At 50.8% G+C, this 20803-nt stretch overlaps 1 protein-coding gene across 1 annotated transcript in view; it reads right to left on the bottom strand.

The window, feature by feature from the left end:
* Positions 1 to 20803, bottom strand: part of LOC144735742 (afadin-like) — a 209275-nt gene that overhangs the window by 135301 nt on the left and 53171 nt on the right. Inside the window, 3 exon segments of the mRNA XM_078618239.1 lie at positions 4698 to 4876; positions 7806 to 7921; positions 8412 to 8607. Coding sequence (XP_078474365.1) covers positions 4698 to 4876; positions 7806 to 7921; positions 8412 to 8607 — 491 coding nt within the window.

A 20803-nucleotide genomic window follows, 5' to 3' on the forward strand; every position in this document is an offset into this window, starting at 1 on the left:
CTACAATATGAAAGGCGCTTTATAAATAACTCTCAACTACTACCATTCGCTTCTATCATAGTCCTTCATTTCATTGGCATTTCGAGAGTGGTCGTTGATACCGTTATTATTGGCGTTCTATTTCGCTTAGATTTTTATCTTTATTTGCGAGTGCAGTTTTAGTTCTACGCACAGCGCTTTCGAGACCATTCAATGTGAAAGGCGCTTTTATAAAATAGACGTTGTTATTGTTTCGATTTAAAGCTTTCGTGACTGCAGGGATTCATCTTCTTCGTTCTTTTGGTAAAGTCACATAGAATGGAAATAATAAAATAAAAAATATAAAACATATTTTATTATGTTTAATTTTTAATAAAATAATACAAATAAAACATATTTTATAATGGTTTATTTTTATTATTTTATTATTTCCATTCTACGTAACTTTACCGAAAGAATCAAGAAGAACTTGTTTTTGTTATTATTCAAGAGCCGCCACGCACGTTCAGAGCCACAGGTCGCCGACCCCCGACACCCCCTGCCCGATTGACGGTTAGTGTGGGAGGGGGGGAAGGGGTCTTCATCCAGCAGTGGATTAACAAGAGGGCTACACGTGTGACACGTGCGCGACCGACCCAAGTGAATGATGAAGCGTGAATATCGACACGGCCCAAACTCGGCGCCCGCAGAGCCTGACGGCTGTGGAGGCCCAACTTGAACCCCACAATCCCCCCCCCCACCCCCACACCCCCCCCCCCCCCCGGGGAGCAGCGCGTGCTCAATTTTAAATCCTTCGTCTTGTACAAGCAACCCAACAATGCCGACATTAATTAGCGTTACCATCTGCTTTGGCTTATTAACCCTCTGCAGTTCTGACGCAAGTAGGTGTACGTCGTCAAAGCGAAACCGGAATAACAATTTAAGTAAAAAGAACTTCATCGGTACACCGAGGCTACCACAGTTTGGCGCCGGCTATCGTAGAGTGGCGGCGGTCGTGCCGCTGCGGTTCTCCGCGGTGAGTAACGACGTCTTTAAAAACGACGGGGGCAGCTGCTGCTGCTGCTGCTGCGCCTCTCTAAATAAAATAAACGCCGAGGCGCTCGCGCGTACCGAGATTCGTCGGTGAACAGGGACACCCACAACCCACCCTGCAACTTGCAGACGACTCGGAACGGGAAAGGGGTTAAATAAAACGGAAATGAACCGTGCGAGCGACAGGCGGGAGACCCCGCGCGCACGGGCGCTTGCACGAGAGAAAGAAACCTTCGCAAATTAAAATCACGCTCGGTGATTCCGCGCTAAATTGGAACATGCGGTGGCCGCCACGGTGCGGCACGAATGCCACGCTCCGCCACTGATGCCATGTTCATTACCAACAACTGCGCCTGGGTAAGGGAGGTCGGGGATTATCTATGCGGCGCAAGTGATTGTTGCCACTGCTGGTGACTTGCGTGGGATCTTTGTCCATCGCAAGGTTCGGACATTAGGAGTAGAATTCATGATTTATAAAAAATTTTGGGGCTAGGCCACGCAATGATTTCGCCAATTGCTAAATCAAAATCACAAATTTTTATTTGAGAAGTTTGGTTGCGAGACTCATTCTTCAACTCACCAGTGAGCGCGAGTCAAAACAATAATAAATTGTGCATCGTTAAAAGCCTGTAACGCCACGTGACAAATTCATTTGTTTGGCCGTGTCGCGGTTTGGTGGGGTTTTAAAACACAAATTTACTCAGATCATAACGTAGCTCAACCCAAAATTCAACGACGAAAAACTGGCAGCGTAAACCTACTACGTGTTCGGCAAGAGTTCATATTATAGGCCTGCGGAAACCTTACGTTGAGAGTGGACATGTGTGTATGAACCCATGGCACCTGGGTCTGTCCCATGACCTCCTTTCAACGAGCCTTCAACACTTCCCGTGGCCTCGGAGTGCACCTGGCCTGGCACAAGCGCCGTAGAGATGTCATCACCATTTAGTAACGAACGCCGGCTATTGCTGTTGTTGATTAACAAAATCACGTAAATTATTAAATGCCGAGTGGATGCCTGGATTCCAACCCGGATTTGTATTAGTGCGGGGCTAAGCGTCGCTCAGTCACCCCAGTAATCCCAAATGCAATTTGTTTTCCTGGCCCCCTTTGTACGAAAAATATAATAAAACATATAAATTGGGAAAACAATTTTGCCGCAACAAGGAGCTGCGATTGTCCCACGTGATTGCCCTGTGTTTTGTTGGCAATCGAAAGCAAAGATTCACTACCAAAGGATACACAGCATTTAGCCGCGTGAGCACCCGCTAAGGGAAGGGAAGTTATCGACCATCAACTGAGGATGGTATGAAACCCATAAGGCGTGTGGTGTGGGTACGGTGGGGAGGGGGGGGGGTAGAGAGACAAAGGTGGTGTGGCACACGTGTTGCTTGACACACCACCATGAAATATGTGACCAGCGCAAAGAAGTTTCGATTGAAAGCTTTCGTGACTGCAGGGATTCATCTTCTTGGTTCTTTCGGTAAAGTCACGTAGAATGGAAATAATAAAAGAATAAAATAAAACGTAAAAAAATAATTCTCACGACGTTTCGGCCACAACGCAAGCAGCCGTCCTCAGGTGAAGACCAGGTCTGTCGGGGAGACAGCGGTGAGAAGACCAGGTCTGTCTCCCCAACAGACCTGGTCTTCACCTGAGGACGGCTGCTTGCGTTGTGGCCGAAACGTCGTGAGAATTATTTAATGTTTTATTTTATTATTTTATTATTTCCATTCTACGTGACTTTACCGAAAGAACCAAGAAGAAGACATCGCAAAGAAGTTTGGGCAGAGGAACGGGTCAAATGCATTTGTATATTTGGTGTTTGCATGTCTCTCGCACATTTAGAATCAACATCACACGTTTATCGAATTTGGCTGCTATAAATGTCCACATGATAGATGACGATAAGCCACTTCGTCGAGCCACCATTTGTGATGGCCACGTCGCATGCGAAAAAGAGCACCGTGAGCTCGGTAGGCAAAATAAAAAAAACAGTTTATAGTTTAAAAGGTAAAGATGCAGTCTTGCAACTGCTGGAAAAGGTGACCAAGTATTCTCTATGGGGGCTCTATCCGAGCGAGTTTCTTAAAACCCCCCTCTCTCACCCACCCACCTGCCTGTCCACCGCCGAGTTCAACCGCAGTTACGTCTCTAACGGTGCTGCTGTCGCCTGTAGGCCAAAACAACCTCGCTCTCTGCATGCACGTACGGAGATCGTCTTCCGTACCGTACGTAGCCAACCAACCTAGTGGATGCTCTTCCAACGGCAGCGTCCGAGCGAGCGATTGCAGGGCTGTGCTCCCTACAACGGCGCTTGCCCGAGCCGCGCGTTATTAGACTCATCGCCGGGCAGGAAACGCTCGGTAAAATTCACGACTCGCGCCGTTTGCCGGGACAAAAGGCCGCACGGCGTGACGCTTTGGCGCTCATTTATTTACACAGCTCCCACTCCCCCCGCCGCCACCGCCGCTCTCCTTGAAGAGCCTCGTTTTATCAAATAATTATATTTCAAAGCTTTCCCAACCCCCCCAACTTCAATATTTCCACTCTCTCACCGCCGTTACCTAACTGCCCCCCGCCCCAACGCGTCGGTAACCAAACACGTTTTTAAATAAATTTCGTTCTCCACAAGAGGATTTTTTGGGGTCTGATCACGCAAATATAAATGTGTGTCGTTAAAGCCGCCGCCACCGCCAAGTAGTAATGTTTGTCACGTAAACAGAGCACGCCAATTTGTTACTAGTATAATGACCGAGGACAGTCAGGATGTCAAAGGGTTCCCCCACCCCCCCCAACTTCAATATTTCCACTCGCTCACCGCCGTTACCTAGAGAGGGCCTCCAGAGCGATTGGTCGGGAGACGAGGGTTCAAAGGGATTGGAGGAGAGATTTTGAACGTAAAATGCGGGAAAAGCGAGGGCGGACAGTAGGGGTGACGGTTGACCACTGTTGGTGGAGGAGGTTTGGATTAAGTGGGGCGAGCGAGCTACCAGAAAGGGGGGCTTGGGGAGTATAAAAGGGGAGGGCACACGGAGAAGGTGACGTTCGGAAAGAGTTCAAGCATCGAAAACAAAGCCCGGGCCTAGTGTTGGTGCTGTGCCCAAATAAAAGGCTCCGAGTAGCAATGTGTGTCGGTGTCATTACACTAGTTCAGCACACCGGTGTGTTGGAGAGTAAACACCCCTAGTAGATTGTGGGTTTACTCTCCAACACACCCACAATAGATCGTGTGGGTTTACTCTCCAACACACCCATACCTGTCAACCCGTACGGTTTACCCGTATTTTTGTACAGGGAAATTGAGTCTTCAGGTCCATACGAAGTACAGCCGTTTCAATACGGGCAACAAGAAATAATAATGTATATTTGTTTGTGTTTATTATTTTTTTAAATTGTATTATTTCCCTTCTACGTGACTTTACCGAAAGAACCAAGAAGATGAATCCCTGCAGTCACGAAAGCTTCAAATCGAAAAATTGTATATTTATTCTTCGCACAGGCAAGAGGGGGGGATCTTTACGACCTGGTGTCCTCGTGCGCGCGTACGTGTGTACATGTACGTGCGTAGGCGTGTACATGTACGTGTGCGCGTGTACGCGTGTACATGTGCGCGTGTGCGCGTGTACATGTACGTGTGCGCGTGTACGCGTGTACATGTACGTGTGCCGTGCGTGTGCAGCCACCTGTCGGCCTGCGGGGCTGCGCCAACGTCGGGGGCGTTCTCCTCGTCCTCCTCGCAGCGCGACGACGCCTCCCTCTCCCGCCTCTTCTTCTCCTTGCGCTCCTTCTTGGACAGCGTGCGCTTGAAGTTCTGCATCACGCCCTCCTTCTCCGCCTTGCCGGCACCGTTACGCTCCACCTTCTGCGCCGTGCGCCGCCAGGTGACACACGCGATAGAGGGGTTGGGGGGGGGGGTAGGCCAGAGGTTGCAATCGGGTACCCGATACCCGTACCCTACCCGATACCCGGCTACCCGTTTGCGACCCTGGTGCGGCCGGGTACGGGTACGGGTAGGCCGTGAGTCACTGGTGAGTCACCGTTTGTCACTCATTTCCCAACGTCTTGACTCTTCTCACAATTCAAGTACCTAGAATCAACCCACCCGCGCCTGCAACATGGCTTCATCCCAAAGGTTGCAATCAGGTACCCGATACCCGTACCCTACCCGATACCCGGCTACCCGTACCAGGTCGGGTACGGGTACCCGTTTGCGACCCTGGTGCGGCCGGGTACGGGTAGGCCGTGAGTCACTGGTGAGTAACCGTTTGTTGCTCATTTCGGGTAGGGTACGGGTAGGGAACGGGTACTCGTACCCGGCCGGGTACGGGTACCCATTTGCGACCCTGGTGCGGCCGGGTACGGGTAAGGAATCAAAACCCGTTTGCGACCTCTGGGGTAGGCTCAGCTGGCCGCCGCCGCGCATCAAACGGGACGGGGCAAGGCGGGAATCTGAGGAAATTCTGGCTTGGACACGGCCAGCGTGCTGCAGTTTTTCTAAGTCTACACGGAGAGACGAACCCGTGTGTGCATCTATGGGACCCTTCCTGCCAGCATCCAAAAATGATGAAAGATAAGAATAGCTGTTTTGCACTTTCAGAAAGGGTGTAAAACCTCTTCTCAATTTTCTACGTGTAAAGTGGAAAGGTGTGCATCTATGGGCCACATTCTTGCCAGTACAATGATGAAAAATAAGACTAGGCTTTATCCTTTCAGAAAAAGTTAAATCTATTCTTAGGGTATGACCTATTTTTCATCATTTTGGAACATGTGTGTATTGCGTACGCCGCAATACACACACGATTCCTGACACGGGCGCCTGCCTTGTGTGCGGAGTTTCTACGTTCTCTCTCTCGTCCCTGTTATGCAGTCTCTGAGTGCAGTTTCTGTGTTCTACAAATAGTGAGTGTGTGTGAATGTGAGCATTTGGGGAGCGGTGGCGTAGCGGGTCAACACGACAATGGGGAGACAAAGACGGCCGGGGGTGGTGCTGGCCACCCACCCCCTCGTGTGTCGTGCCGGCCTACATAGGTGCACGCCAACAGCACTTGCCCCAACAGTCTGTTACAGGCTATATGGAGAATCTTTGTATTTGTGTGAGCTAGTGTGGTGCATCTGCCAGTCGTCTCAGGCGGTCAACCCATGGCACCTGGGTCTGTCCCGTGACCTCCTCTGTCAGCGAGCCTCCGACACTTCTCGTTGCCTCGGAGTGCACCTGGCCTGGCACAAGCGCCGCCGTGACGTCACCGCCACAGAGTGGAAAACGGTGGCTCTTGTATGCGCGTGTGTTTAACGTATTTCGCCCCGCACAAAGCCAACCGTGCTAATTGGAGGTGTTGTTGTGTGAGCGAGTGTAAATGTGTTTGAATATCAGTGAGAGTGTGAAGTTTGTATGCTCTCTCCCTGTTCCCTCCCTAGTTCTCCGGTTTTCTCCTCCCCTCGCTAAATATCCTCCAATACTACACAACCGGTATTGGCCAAAAATTCAACAATTATGAAAAAATGGACCTGAAAACTACTCTATTGGCAAGACACACAGCAGCAGCGCAGCAGCAACATCACCATTCCCCCTCTACTGTGAAAAATCTGCGTAGCAGTAGCACTTATGAAGAGTGGGCGTGTGCGTGGGTGGATGGGTCCATGCCTGCATGGGTGGGTGGGTAGTTGGTTGGGTGACTGGGTGACTTGCTAGGTGGCTGGCTGGCTGGATGGCTGACTGGGTGGCTTGCTAGGTGGCTGGGTGACTGGCTGGCTGGCTGGGTGGCATGCGTAGGAGAGTATGGGCGGGTATGGGTGGGTGGGTGGCTGGCTGAATGGATGGCTTGCTGGGTGGGTGGGTGGCTGGCTGACTGGATGGCTTGCTGGGTGGCTGGGTGGCTGGCTGACTGGATGGCTGGCTGGCTGGCTGGCTGGCTGGGTGGCTGGCTGGGTGGCTGGCTGGGTGGCTGGCTTGCTGGGTGGCTGGGTGGGTGGGTGGCTGGCTGACTGGATGGCTTGCTGGGTGGCTGGGTGGCTGGCTGACTGGATGGCTGGCTGGCTGGGTGGCTGGCTGGCTGGGTGGCTGGCTGGGTGGCTGGCTGACTGGATGGCTTGCTGGGTGGCTGGGTGGGTGGCTGGGTGGTTGGCAGGGTGTCTGGCTGACTGGATGGTGGATGGCTGGCTGGCTGACTGGATGGCTTGCTGGGTGGCTGGGTGGCTGGCTGACTGGATGGCTGGCTGGCTGGCTGGCTGGCTGGCTGGGTGGCTGGCTGGGTGGCTGGCTGGGTGGCTGGCTTGCTGGGTGGCTGGGTGGGTGGGTGGCTGGCTGACTGGATGGCTTGCTGGGTGGCTGGCTGACTGGATGGCTGGCTGGCTGGGTGGCTGGCTGGCTGGGTGGCTGGCTGGGTGGCTGGCTGGGTGGCTGGCTTGCTGGGTGGCTGGGTGGGTGGGTGGCTGGCTGACTGGATGGCTTGCTGGGTGGCTGGGTGGCTGGCTGACTGGATGGCTGGCTGGCTGGGTGGCTGGCTGGCTGGGTGGCTGGCTGGGTGGCTGGCTGACTGGATGGCTTGCTGGGTGGCTGGGTGGGTGGCTGGGTGGTTGGCAGGGTGTCTGGCTGACTGGATGGTGGATGGCTGGCTGGCTGACTGGATGTCTTGCTGGGTGGCTGGGTGGCTGGGTGGATGGCTGGGTGGGTGGGTGGCTGGCTGGGTGGCTGGCTGGCTGGCTGGATGGCTTGCTTGGTGGCTGGCTGGCTGGGTGGGTGGCTGACTGGATGGTGGGTGGCTGGGTGTCTGGCAGGACTGCTGGGTGGGCACCTTGACGGGAGCGATGTCGTTCTCGTTCTTGAGCACAAAGCGCCCCTCGCGGTCGTCCTTGTTCCAGTTGAGCTGCACGACGAGCGGCTTCTCGTGCTCCCCCAGGCGCCGCTCCTCTGCACGGGCGGCACGGGGATAAGGCGGTTGGGCGACAGCACGTGGCATTGGCAACAATTACCAGCGGGCCACCAGCGGCAATGGCACCAGCATTGGCACCAGCATTGGCACCAGCATTGGCACCAGCATTGGCACCAGCATTGGCACCAGCATTGGCACCAGCATTGGCACCAGCATTAGTAGAAGCATTGGCACCAGTGTAGCATTAATGCCCACAGCAACGACAACGCTGGAACAGCACAGCACTTGTCAACACCGCCACAAACGGATTAACAAACAACACCCAACAGCAACCACTTGTACAACACCCTTAATTCTGTCTCTCTCTCGCTCTCTTTGCGGGAGTGAACTAACACTGCGCGCATTACAAATTAGTATTATTATCGACATCATGATTATTAATCACACCCTAACCCTGAATCTCCTCCACTGATGCTCTCATCCCTCCCTCTTATCCCTCCCTCTCCCCCTCCCTTCCCTCCCTCTCACCTCCGCTGGAGTGAACCTCGTAGAGGGAGTACCGCGGCGCCGTCAGCATGCGGATGTCCGGGCGAAACTTCTCGCTCAACGTCTCCACCACGTCCGACGTGGTGGCCGTGCTGGACACGCGGATGCACTTGGTGGCGAAGTTGCCAGACATCTTGTCTTGGAAGTAGAAGCGCATCACGCCGTGGAACTCCAGCTCCTGGCGACGACAGAGTGAGAGGCCGGATGCGTCAAGCCGGAAGAAGAAGGCGGACGCCACGTCTCCCCCCCCTCAACTCAACCCCCCCCATCTTCTCTCTCCAGACTCCGCACGCAACCTAACCGCCGCCCTGCAGCTGGGGAGATGTTAACTACCTCACCTGGTATGCAGGAGGACGTGGGTTCGATTCCGACCCTGACGCCTGCTGCTGTATATTTGGAGTTTGCGTGTCTCTCTCTCTCTCATCATCATCATCCCGGTGGCTAGGAAATGTTAACTACCTCGCCTGGTGTGCAGGAGGACGTGGGTTCGATTCCGACCCTGACGCCTGCTGCTGTATATTTGGAGTTTGCGTGTCTCGCTTTCATCACCATCACGGTGGTTAGGAGATGTTAACTACCTCGCCTGGTATGCAGGAGGACGTGGGTTCGATTCCGACCCTGACGCCTGCTGCTGTATATTTGGAGTTTGCGTGTCTCTCTCTCTCATCACCATCACGGTGGCTAGGAGATGTTAACTACCTCGCCTGGTATGCAGGAGGACGTGGGTTCGATTCCGACCCTGACGCCTGCTGCTGTATATTTGGAGTTTGCGTGTCTCTCTTTCATCACCATCACGGTGGTTAGGAGATGTTAACTACCTCGCCTGGTGTGCAGGAGGACGTGGGTTCGATTCCGACCCTGACGCCTACTGCTGTATATTTGGAGTTTGCGTGTCTCTCTTTCATCACCATCACGGTGGTTAGATGTTAACTACCTCGCCTGGTATGCAGCAGGACATGGGTTCGATTCCGACCCTGAAGCCTGCTGCTGTATATTTGGAGTTTGCGTGTCTCTCTTTCATCACCATCACGGTGGCTAGGAGATGTTAACTACCTCGCCTGGTATGCAGCAGGACGTGGGTTCGATTCCGACCCTGACGCCTGCTGCTGTATATTTGGAGTTTGCGTGTCTCTCTTTCATCACCATCACGGTGGTTAGATGTTAACTACCTCGCCTGGTATGCAGCAGGACGTGGGTTCGATTCCGACCCTGACGCCTACTGCTGTATATTTGGAGTTTGCGTGTCTCTCTTTCATCACCATCACGGTGGTTAGATGTTAACTACCTCGCCTGGTATGCAGCAGGACATGGGTTCGATTCCGACCCTGAAGCCTGCTGCTGTATATTTGGAGTTTGCGTGTCTCTCTTTCATCACCATCACGGTGGCTAGGAGATGTTAACTACCTCGCCTGGTATGCAGCAGGACGTGGGTTCGATTCCGACCCTGACGCCTGCTGCTGTATATTTGGAGTTTGCGTGTCTCTCTTTCATCACCATCACGGTGGTTAGATGTTAACTACCTCGCCTGGTATGCAGCAGGACGTGGGTTCGATTCCGACCCTGAAGCCTGCTGTATAGTTGAAGTTGGCGTGTCTCTCTCCCCTGTATTCGTGTGGATTTTTTTCCGGGTGCTACGGTTTTTCCATCTACAGTTGGAAACATGCGACAAAATTCGACGTGATAAGCCACTTCGTTGAGCTATCAATTCCAAGTCGCTTCTGAAAAAAAGCTGTACAACTCTGTGGGCCTTACCTGGTAAAATTAAAATTGTTCAGTTTAAAATCAGATAAATAAAATATACAGGAATACCCCGGTTTACATCGGTGGAGGGGGATGCGTTCCTGAAAGGTGCGACGACGAATATCGAAACAAAGTCAATCAAAGCAATTTACAGGGTAGCAGTGGGAGGTGGTAGTAGTGGGTAGCAGTCGTGGATAGTAGTAGTCGTACTGGAAGGCTGAGAGGCGACGGATAATAAGAGAGGACGGACAATTCCGTCAGCGACGTGAGTGTGTGGGGGATGAGGCGACGCAAATCGTGCAGCGGTGTTCATAATAAAGTGAAGACGTGTTTGCGAAAAGACATAAAAGGGGCAGACGTAAATCGGGGTATTACCATCTATAAATGTTGGTATATGTAAATAAATATATCATAAATAGGTATAGATGTAACATGTACGAGTGAAAATATATTTGAATATTTATATATTTCTAAGATTATCTGAACTGGTTCTGGGCGTACCATAGTAGTTGCTTGCTAACGGCCCCTTCCTCAGAAGTCTATGAAGGCTATACGGGGGACCTTTGTCTGATAGGTCACGTGGTACGTGTGGCTCCCCCAGGGCCACGTCCTTAACAACAACCGTGAGGTGCCGGAGTCGCTTAGTAAAAACAAACCGGCTTCCACTCATTTATTTTCTTCCCGTAGAAACGTAAAGCGGTCGCGGGTTGATTGATGAGCGAGCACCCGCTCAGGATTCTCTCGCTCGCTCGCTGGCGGTCAGTCGCCACGTCGCCCATCCATCACCACGTCCCACGGTGCTGCACGTCCTGTGACTTTTTCGTCTTGTCCACACTGTTGTTCAACCACCATCACCGTGAAATACTACGCGCTAACGGCCCCTTCTTCAGAAGTCTATTAAGGCTATACGGGGGACCTTTGTCTGATAGGGAAAGGCCCGAGGAGACGTGGCGGATATGAGAAAGGACGGATGATGCTGTCAGCGACGTGAATGTGTGTGGGGGATGAAGCGACGCTAATCGGGTAGCGGACACGTATTTGTGAAACGTCGTAAAAGGGGGAGACTTAAATCAGGGTATTAAATACCTACCTCATTACAGACCAATCAGTGCCTACCTCAATACAGACCAATCAGTGCCGACCTCATTACAGACCAATTCAGACCTCATTGTTCTCCCCGTGCCCTAATAAATCTCAAGGGTCACCCGACAAAGTCCCATCACAAGGGAGAAACACAAACCGATAGACAAACTTTTTTTCCGCCCCGTATTGAAACGGCTGTACGCCGTATGGACTTGAAAACTACATTTTCCCATACAAAAAACACGGGGTAAAAAACCGTATGGGTTGACAGGTATGGTATTATTACACGTTCTCCCCCTGTTCTGCAGAGTGTGAGCGAGTGTGTGACAGTGTATGAGTGAATGAGCGAGTGTGTGGGTGAATCTGTGTGTGTGTTATACCACTGCTCTGCGGTGTGAGTGTCTAACAAGTGTGTTCTCCCACTGTTCTGCACAGTGTTGGGTAAGTGCGTGAGAATGGGTGAATGTGAGCCAGTGGAGTTTGTACTTCCCCTGTTCTGCATGGGTTTTTCCTCCGGATTCTCCGGTTTCCTCCCGTAGCTAAAACAAATCACACAATGTAACCGCTATTGAGGCCAAAACATCCTAATGCTGGAAAATTACCTGCAAATTACTCAATTCGGATTATCAAGAAGCAACACTGTAAAGACCTGGCCGCACCATCCTACAACAAGACTATTATATTTCGATTTAAAACTTTCGTGACTGCAGGGATTCATCGTCTTGGTTCTTTCGGTAAAGTCACGCAGAAGGGAAATAATAAAATAATAAAAATAAAACACAATACAATCTTTTATAATAAAATCTATTATTTTATTATGTTTTATTTTTATTATTTTATTATTTCCCTACGTGACTTTACCGAAAGAACCAAGAAGGAGACTATTATAACCAGGTAAGGCGCAACGAGCTATGGAGCTCTATTTCAGAAGCGACCTGGCTATCACAAACGATAGCTCAACGGTGTGGAAAAATGTGCAGCAGCTAAATACAGTAAAACCTTGGATTGCGAGTAACTTGTTCTGCGAGTGTTTAGCAAGACGAGCACATTTTTTTAATACATTTTAATTTGATAAACGAGCGAGGTCTTGCAATACGAGTAGTACGTATACGCTTTGTCTGTCGAGCGTCACGTGACCACAACTGATGTACGAGTGCTTTGATATACGAGTGCTTTGGATTGCAAGCACGTTTCCGGAACGAATTATGCTCGCAATCCAAGGTTTTACTGTACTCTAAAACGTGTCATGTTGATTCTAAATGTGGAGGGAAAAATCGGAGGACCCGGCAAAAAAAAATCCACGTGATTTTTTATACCCCCTGTATACCAGGCGAGGTAATTAACATCTCATCACCTTGAAATCACCATGGCTAAGTGAGGCTTTCCTGGGTAAATGATCATAATAATAGAAATGAAATAACAATCTGCTTTGTATACAAGTATGTTGAAATTATTTTGCACCATACGTGCTAATCGGAGATACTTTAAATTTACTTTATTGCATAAGCCTCCGTGATATGGGGAGAACATTCCACCAAAACGTAAACACGTATTCCAGTAAACGAAGCCCCCCACCACGGCCACGTGACCCTCGCACGGATGCCCGCTCAACGAATAACGGCAGCCGATAAAAATAGGCAACATTTTTATTGCCAATTATTGTTCTCCATAAACTAATGAAGCCATTAGCGGGAGGCAGCAGCAAGAGCTGAGAGCAAGCGCGTTGGCAAATTGGCGAGAGCGCGGGATCACGCAGAGCTGAATATCATCAGTAAAGACAAAGATCGCCTGTGTAGCCTTAACAGACTGTTGGGAAAAGTGCTGTTGGCAAGCACCTCTGATGGCCGACACTGTGGCACATGAGGGGGTGGGTGGCCTGCGCCAAGCCCAGCCGCCTTTGTCTCCCCAGTGGCGATGTTTACACACCACACCAGGTACTAATTTCGGGCTAAGTCGACCTAAGGGAGGCCCACGACCGGTTCAGATAATCGTCACTGGCGTTGGCCGTGAGCGGGAATCGAACTCGGGTCGCTGGGTTCGTAGCGAAGCGCGCTAACCGCTACCCAGAGGTCGCAAACGGGTTTTGATTCCTTACCCGTACCCGGCCGCACCAGGGACGCAAACGGGTACCCGTACCCGGCCGTACCCGTACCCTACCCGTACCCGATTGGGTACCCGTACCCGATTGGGTACGGGTAGGGTACGGGTATCGGGTACCTGATTGCGACCTCTGGGATGAAGCCATGTTGCAGGCGCGGGTGGGTTGATTCTAGGAACTTGAATTGTGAGAAGAGACAAGACGTTGGGAAATGAGTGACAAACAGTTACTCACCAGTGAGTCACGGTCTACCCGTACCCGGCCGCACCAGGGTCGCAAACGGGTAGCCGGGCATCGGGTAGGGTACAGGTAGCCGGGTATCGGGTAGGGTACGGGTATCGGGTACCCGGTTGCGACCTCTGCCGCTACCCTACCGCTCCCCATACCGTGAGCGCACGCGACAACAACGGGTGCGTTGGTAACAAACCGACCGCGCGCGTAACAAGAGCATCGTCCGCATCTCGTAAATCGGCCGCGTTAATAAAAACGCCTCCGCAGATTTTAAAACAAGCGCCGTCACGTGTGCACGAGCGCGATCCTAAACCGCGCCGGGGAATAATGGCCAATGTGAAATTAACGAGCAGTGTAAGGCACAAAAACTGGAGTCTCAAAAGTTAATTGGGGAATTACCAAGGGCCACGTCAGGCGTGATTTTAACAAATTCTGATACTCCTGCCCGGTAACTAGAAAAAGACCACGCACAATGTAAATGGTATTGGCCAAACATCCCTATCATTTTTACTTTTTATTTTACCAAGAAAGGCCCACTGAGCTGCAAGAAAACTATTTTTCAGAAGCTCATAATCACGTGGTAATATACAGCAGCCAAATACTCCTCTAAACTCGTGACGTCGATTCCAGATCTGAGGGTAAAAACCGGAGGACTCGGAGAAGAATCCACGCGACCAAAGGGAATAAGAGAGACAAATCCACGCGTCAGGGTCGCGATGGAACCCACGGCCTCTTGTATACCAGGCGAGGGAGTTAACATCTCCTATCCACCGTGATGATGATGATGATGAGAGAGAGATATATGCAACTCCAAATAAACAGCTTGAGTCAGGATTGGGATTGAACCTACGACCTCCCATGCCAGGCGAGGGAGTTCACATCTCGCCAACGTGGCAACTGCAGAATTTCTTGAAAACCCTGCAAATTACTCAATTATGGAATCGCACACAGCAGTAGCAACAGCAACGATGCCCCCCTCCCTGACTGCTAAACCTTGACAGGAGTCTCCTTCAAGGAGAGGGCTTGAAACTCAAACGAGGCTCTCTCTGCTGGGGGTAAAGCGAGTGTAAGAATAAAAAAACTAATGCAAATTCGATAATTGTTTTTTTACCCTTCTATCTGGCAACAAAACTGACACCTTTTTTACAAGGAGTCATGTTTACATAGACCACAATACCTGCAGTCATAATGCAAACAAAAAACATAACTCTGATAATGTGCACTGTCCTTGAAGTTGATTGGTCCACACCCGAGACAGCTTTCCTTAGAGCCTAGTCTCACATGGGTTGGACCAGATGACGTAAACTCAAAGACAATACACCATCAGAGTATGAGAGCTCGGGGTAAGCATTTACACCATTGGAAAGCTGTCTCGGGTGTGGACCAATCAACTTCAAGGACAGTGCACATTATCAGAGTTATGTTTTTTGTTTGCATTATGACTGCAGGTATTGTGGTCTATGTAAACATGACTCCTTGTAAAAAATGTGTCAGTTTTGTTGCCAGATAGAAGGGTAAAAAAACAATTATCATATTTTTTACTGCCAAATGAGGTTCCAATGGAATGCAAATTCGTCAACAAAAATTGAGCGCGGGTCACCGATATCGTAGCTAAAAGCTTGACACCACCGCCAACCACGCTGAACCCCCCCTCCTCCCTCCCCTACACCGAATCCTCAAACCCATGACTAATGAATGACAGCCGCAGTCCGTAAGGATACACCTCGTGTGAATGAAACACGACCTCAAATAAATTATTGAGCCACGCACTTGGCAAAGGGCCGAGAGCGGGTCGAGATTACGGCACAAACGCCGAACGGGATGGGATGACCTCCAATTTTCCACAGCGGCAGAGTTGGGATGGTTCGTTGCGTAAAATTACAAAGGTGGAGCCCTGCAATTGCTTACTCGCGTCACTGCTGACGGATGAGAACCACCCACCCCCCCGTCCCACCACCGTCTAGAGGATATTTTTTCTACTTTTTCCACACTGGCGGAATATCCTGGAAGCACCCACACTACCCCACCACCAATACCATTACCCACCATTCGCCACTAAGTGACGGCGACGTCACCACGGCGCCTGTGCCAGGCAAGGTGCACTTTGAGGACACGTTAAGTGTCAAAGGCTTGCTGACAGATCACGGGACAGACCCAGGTGCCATGGGTTGGCCGACTGAGATGACCAGTAGATGCACATCAGCTGTATGTCCTACTGAGCCCCACCACCACCACCAGCGACCTGCCGATCATAGACCCTCTTTCTTTATTTTTATGTATTTGTCCTGGAGGAATCCGATGAGCTTTGTGAATGGCAACATCGTCCAGTGAGTGGCAACACCGTCCAGTGAGTGGGTGGCAACATGGTCCAGTGGGTGGCAACATGGTCCAGTGGGTGGGTGGCAACATGGTCCAGTGGGTGGGTGGCAACATCGTCACGTGGGTGGCAACATCGTCCAGTGAGTGGGTAGCAACATCATCGAGTGGGTGGCAATATCATCCAGCAGGTGGCAACATCGTTCGGTGGATGGCAGCATCTTCTCGTGGGTGGTAACAGTCCAATGAGTGGGTGGCAACGCCGCCCATTGAGTTTGTGGAAACACCGTTCAGTGGGTGGTGCCCACTGCCCATCAAGACAGGAAATGAGCACCAACTAAACGCTCAATTTGAGTAGGAAATCACTCCCTGCATTAAACCTAGCGACACGACCTTCCGTGTCAGCAGCACATCCGAGAACACTATAACCGCACACAAAGGTGTGCACAGCATTGCGTAGGAAAGAACTTTGCCAAGTCTAGATTGTAGACTATAATACAGGCGGTCCCAGCTTTCATGACGTTGAGCAATGCGTACACGGAAACCCCATGGGTGTAAATCAGATTCATGTCAACCGGATCGTTATTTTCCCATAAACGGTAGAAACATCACTCGCCCGATGTATTTTTCCTTTTTAAATTGGCCATATTTAACGGGTTTTTTAATTCGGTAAACATCCACACACACAGCCGGACGGCTGCTTGCGTTGTGGCCGAAACGTCGTGAGAATTGTATTTTATTACGTTTTATTTTTATTATTTTATTATTTCCCTTCTACGTGACTTTACCGAAAGAACCAAGAAGATGAATCCACACATATACACAAACACTCAAGAATAAACAAAAGCTCCACGCAAAGTCATGTCAGAAACTGGGCCGACGCTTCCGGGACTTGTGTCAGAAGTAATAACTCTAGATTTGAAGTTTTCGTGACTGCAAGGGTCCATACGCTTTGGTTTTTTCGGTAAAGTCACGTAGGTAAAAAAAAAATGTATTTTTTATTTTAAAAAAATTGCATTCTTATTTTATTTTAATTAAAAAAGAATATTTATTTTCTATTTAAAAAATATATAAATTATTTTTTATTTTACTTTTTACCTACGTGACTTTACCGATAAAACCAAAGAGTATAGAAGTAATGACATTTGTTATTTCACACTCTTACGAGTCCAGACCATCACGAATGCACATTGATCACACGTCAAAGTTGGCTCTCTGAAACAACACCGTTTTGAGTCTGTTGCGGAAACTGGCTTGTACTCAGGGGTGGCTACCGACCGTGAGCTAGCAGGTTTTTGGGCCGGAGACCCCGAAACTGCGGTGGCCGCATCGCACGAGGTTTAAACGCGGGTACGGCAGCGGGTCGCCGCGAGCCCGCGGATCGTAGTCGGAGTCGACCTGGGTCTGTTGCAGCTGGTGCGCACTGATCGACGATTGATGGAAACGACTCTTGAAGATGAGTAGGCATGACTTGTACGCGATCCTGTATGTAATAGTTAGCGAGTGCTGCTCTCCACGTGTCAAACTCGTGATCGGATCACATTTCTGTTTCCTATCAGACGAGCTGCAGCATTTAACACCGACTGGAGTCGTAAATCAAGTTTCTGCGTCGTTAACCGATCCACGGAGGCGTCATAGTAACGTCGCAAATCGGACCGTCGCAAACCGCACACCGCCTGTATTCTTTATTTTCATTATAATTCATAATAAACGTTTTTTGGGTTAGATCGCGTTATTTATAAATGTGTCGTAACCCTCCACCACCCGACACGGCCAATCAGCAAAAAAGTGTCATGTTGACAAAAGACAATAAGTTCACTGCTTTAGCCCACCGGTGTGTTGAAGAGTGGATCAACATCGTTTACAATTGTGAGTACGACGTTTCGCTGGTAATTACATCATCCGGCATCATCGGGCAATTTGCCAGAATGGTGCAGCCCTCACTTGCTCCCGGTCTTAAATAGAGCAGCAGCAGGGTGACGTCATCATTTTAACCACCGTAACATTACCACCACAGCAGCTACCGCCCCAGTTTTAGAAGACCTCCTAGCCGTGCCTTGCTGCTGTGTCCTTACATAGCCACAAGCAGTTCTACCATCCATGCTAATTCCCAATCATCCAATCCACTCATCAACTACCTGCAACACCTGTTGCTGATTATGTTAAACTAAACTAAAACATTTCAATGGTAGGAACCTCCTGGTTACACCAGCCCACAGGGGATTATTGTGTCCGTCCGTCGTGCAGGGAAGGGCTGGGTGGGGAGCGGCTGGGTGGGGAGGGGCTGGGTGGGGAGGGTGGGGTGGGGCTGGGAGGGGAGGGGCTGGGTAGGAAGGGTGGGGAGGGGCTGGGTGGGAAGGGTGGGCTGGGTGGGAAGGGTGGGGCTGGGTGGGGGGTGGGAGGGGTGGGGCTGGGTGGGGAGGGGAGGGGCTGGTCACCCCGTGGTGCCCTTATAAAACTCAACGTTTAACCTACTCACGCCGGCTTGTGCCCGCCCTCACAGTCGGGCATATTTGAAGAATAAACCACGCCGCCGTTGACCCTGGCCATTGACCGAGCAACCCAACGTTCCTACCAGCTCCCTCCGCAGGAATGTGTTTTTTTGTTTACCAGGTAAGGTCCGCTGAGCTGCTACATAGCTATCTTTCAGAAGCGACCTTCGCTATCACGATTGATAGCTCAACGAAGTGGCTTATCATCATCACGTGGAAATGTATAGCAGCAGCCAAATACTGTACGCGGGTGCAGACGACCCGGCCCCCCTACCACCCCAACCCGATCATTGCCCACTCATCCCATCTCTGCACATCTGTACAAAAGGCTCTCCGGGAACTTATCCAGACCACCAGCTTAATTTAGGAAGTGAACACGCGGCAGTTTCCCGGTCTACCCCCCCCCATCGAACCTTCGGTTGCCACCGGGGGGGGGGGGGTGGTTCTCTCCACGGTTCAGGGGAGGGGGGGGGCGTAATTAATTAGGGGGCGATGACGCGACGTCCGATGTGAAAAGGGGGAAAGACAGAGAGAGTGCTGGAGCCCCCCTCACCCGCTCGATTCGTTCCCCGCAAGGGGCCGATTGAGCGACGTGCAGGATTTGCCTGGATTAGGTGGCCGCGCTGATTCCGCGCTCAGCCGTGGCCCGGGCTGTTCGGCTCACTCGGTGCCAACAAAGTCACTGGGACCCGTCCCGATTACTCGTAGTTGAAGGTTAAAAAAAAGATGATGCACAACAAATGTTAAATAAAGGTGCAGCTCTGCAATTGCTTGGCAGACGGGGCCTCTAACAGAGGGAGCTCCGTACGCTGGCTGTCCGGACGTCCTGGAAGTGGTGGCAGTACCCACATTTTACCTCACCACATGTGGACCCCCGACCCCCCCCTTCTGCCTGTCGAACAAACTCCGGTGTACCCCCGTTGTAAAAAAATTCTGCCGCCCGAGTCCGGCCACATGCAGGCAAGATAGATCGATGCGGCCGATATTCCAGCAGGGGAAGTAAAGAGGTAAGAGCGAGTGTGGTTTATAGCGGCATTCCAGGGAGTCTGGTCACCCGCGTATCTCGTAGCCGCGTGTCCACAAAGTCCGGCCACATGCAGGCAAGATAGATCGATGCGGCCGATACTCCAGCAGGGTAAGTAAAGAGGTAGGAGCGAGCGTGGTTTATAGCGGCATTCCGGGGAGTCTGGTTACCCGCGTATCTCGTAGCCGCGTGTCCACAGCACGGTGGGGGGGGGGGGATGCGTCGTCACGCACCACGGCGACTTGGGTTACAAGGGAGCAAAATCATATATATTTTAAACCTGTCGCTGCAATGGGCTCAGCTGGCCGCCGCGCTTCAAAGGGGGCGTGCGGGAGAGGAGACCATCTGTGTAAATTCCGGCTTTGGACATGGCCAGCGTGCTGCAGCTTTTCAAAGTCTACACGTAGAGTGGAACACGTGCACATAAACGAAACTCGAAACATTTTTCGATTTTAAGCTTTCGTGACTGCAGGGATTCATGTTCTTGGTTCTTTCGGTAAAGTCACGTAGAAGGGAAATAACAAAATAATAAAAATAAAACGATTAAATTATCACGAGGTTTCGATTGCAACACAAGCAATCATCATCAGGTGTGAAAACCACAGCAATTTTTTTTTAAGTGGCGTTTTTTTCTTAACGTTAAGAAAAAACTGCCACTTCTTTTAAAATATATCTCAACATTTTTTTTATTTTACCAGGTAAGGCCCCACCGAACTGCTATATGGCTCTTTTTTAGAAGCGGCCTAGCCATCAAAATTGAAAGCTCATCACGAAGTGGCTTGTCGTCGTGTGGAAATGTATAGCAGCCAAATACTCGCAACGTGTGACGTTAGATTCTAAACGTGGAGGGAAAAACCGGAGGACTTGGAGAAAAATCCACGCGACCATGGGGAGAGAGACACGCAAACTCCAAATGTACAGGCGTCAGGGTCGGGATTGAACTCACGACCTCCTGTATACCAGGCGAGGTAGTTGACATCTTGCCACTGTGGTGCCCCTATTGTGGCATACGCAACGCCTGTCTCTTCTCCGGTGGTAATCAAGGTTTTCCAATTGTGGAAGGGATAATTAGGGCGGCGTGGTGGCAACATGCTCGCCCCTCGCAGCAAGAAGAGCCTTGGTTCGGTTCCTGACTCAGGCACACCTCTCTCCCCCCTCTGGGTGGGTTTCCTCCGGGTTTTCCAGTTTCTCCCCATGGCCAACAAAAACCCCAGTGTAAGTGGCATTGGCCAAACATCCAAATGAAAAAAAAAAATCACCTGCAAATGACTCAATTGGGATCGCACACAACAGTACAAACATCGCCCCCTATTGCGAAAACTTGGCCAGACTAAACCGAAAAAAATCTTGACTCCGCGAAGCCTTGCTGGGTAAACAAGCGTAATAATAA

Source organism: Lampetra planeri, chromosome 57 (assembly GCF_965212315.1).
Source record: "Lampetra planeri chromosome 57, kcLamPlan1.2.h2, whole genome shotgun sequence".
Taxonomy (NCBI): Eukaryota; Metazoa; Chordata; class Hyperoartia; order Petromyzontiformes; family Petromyzontidae; genus Lampetra; species Lampetra planeri.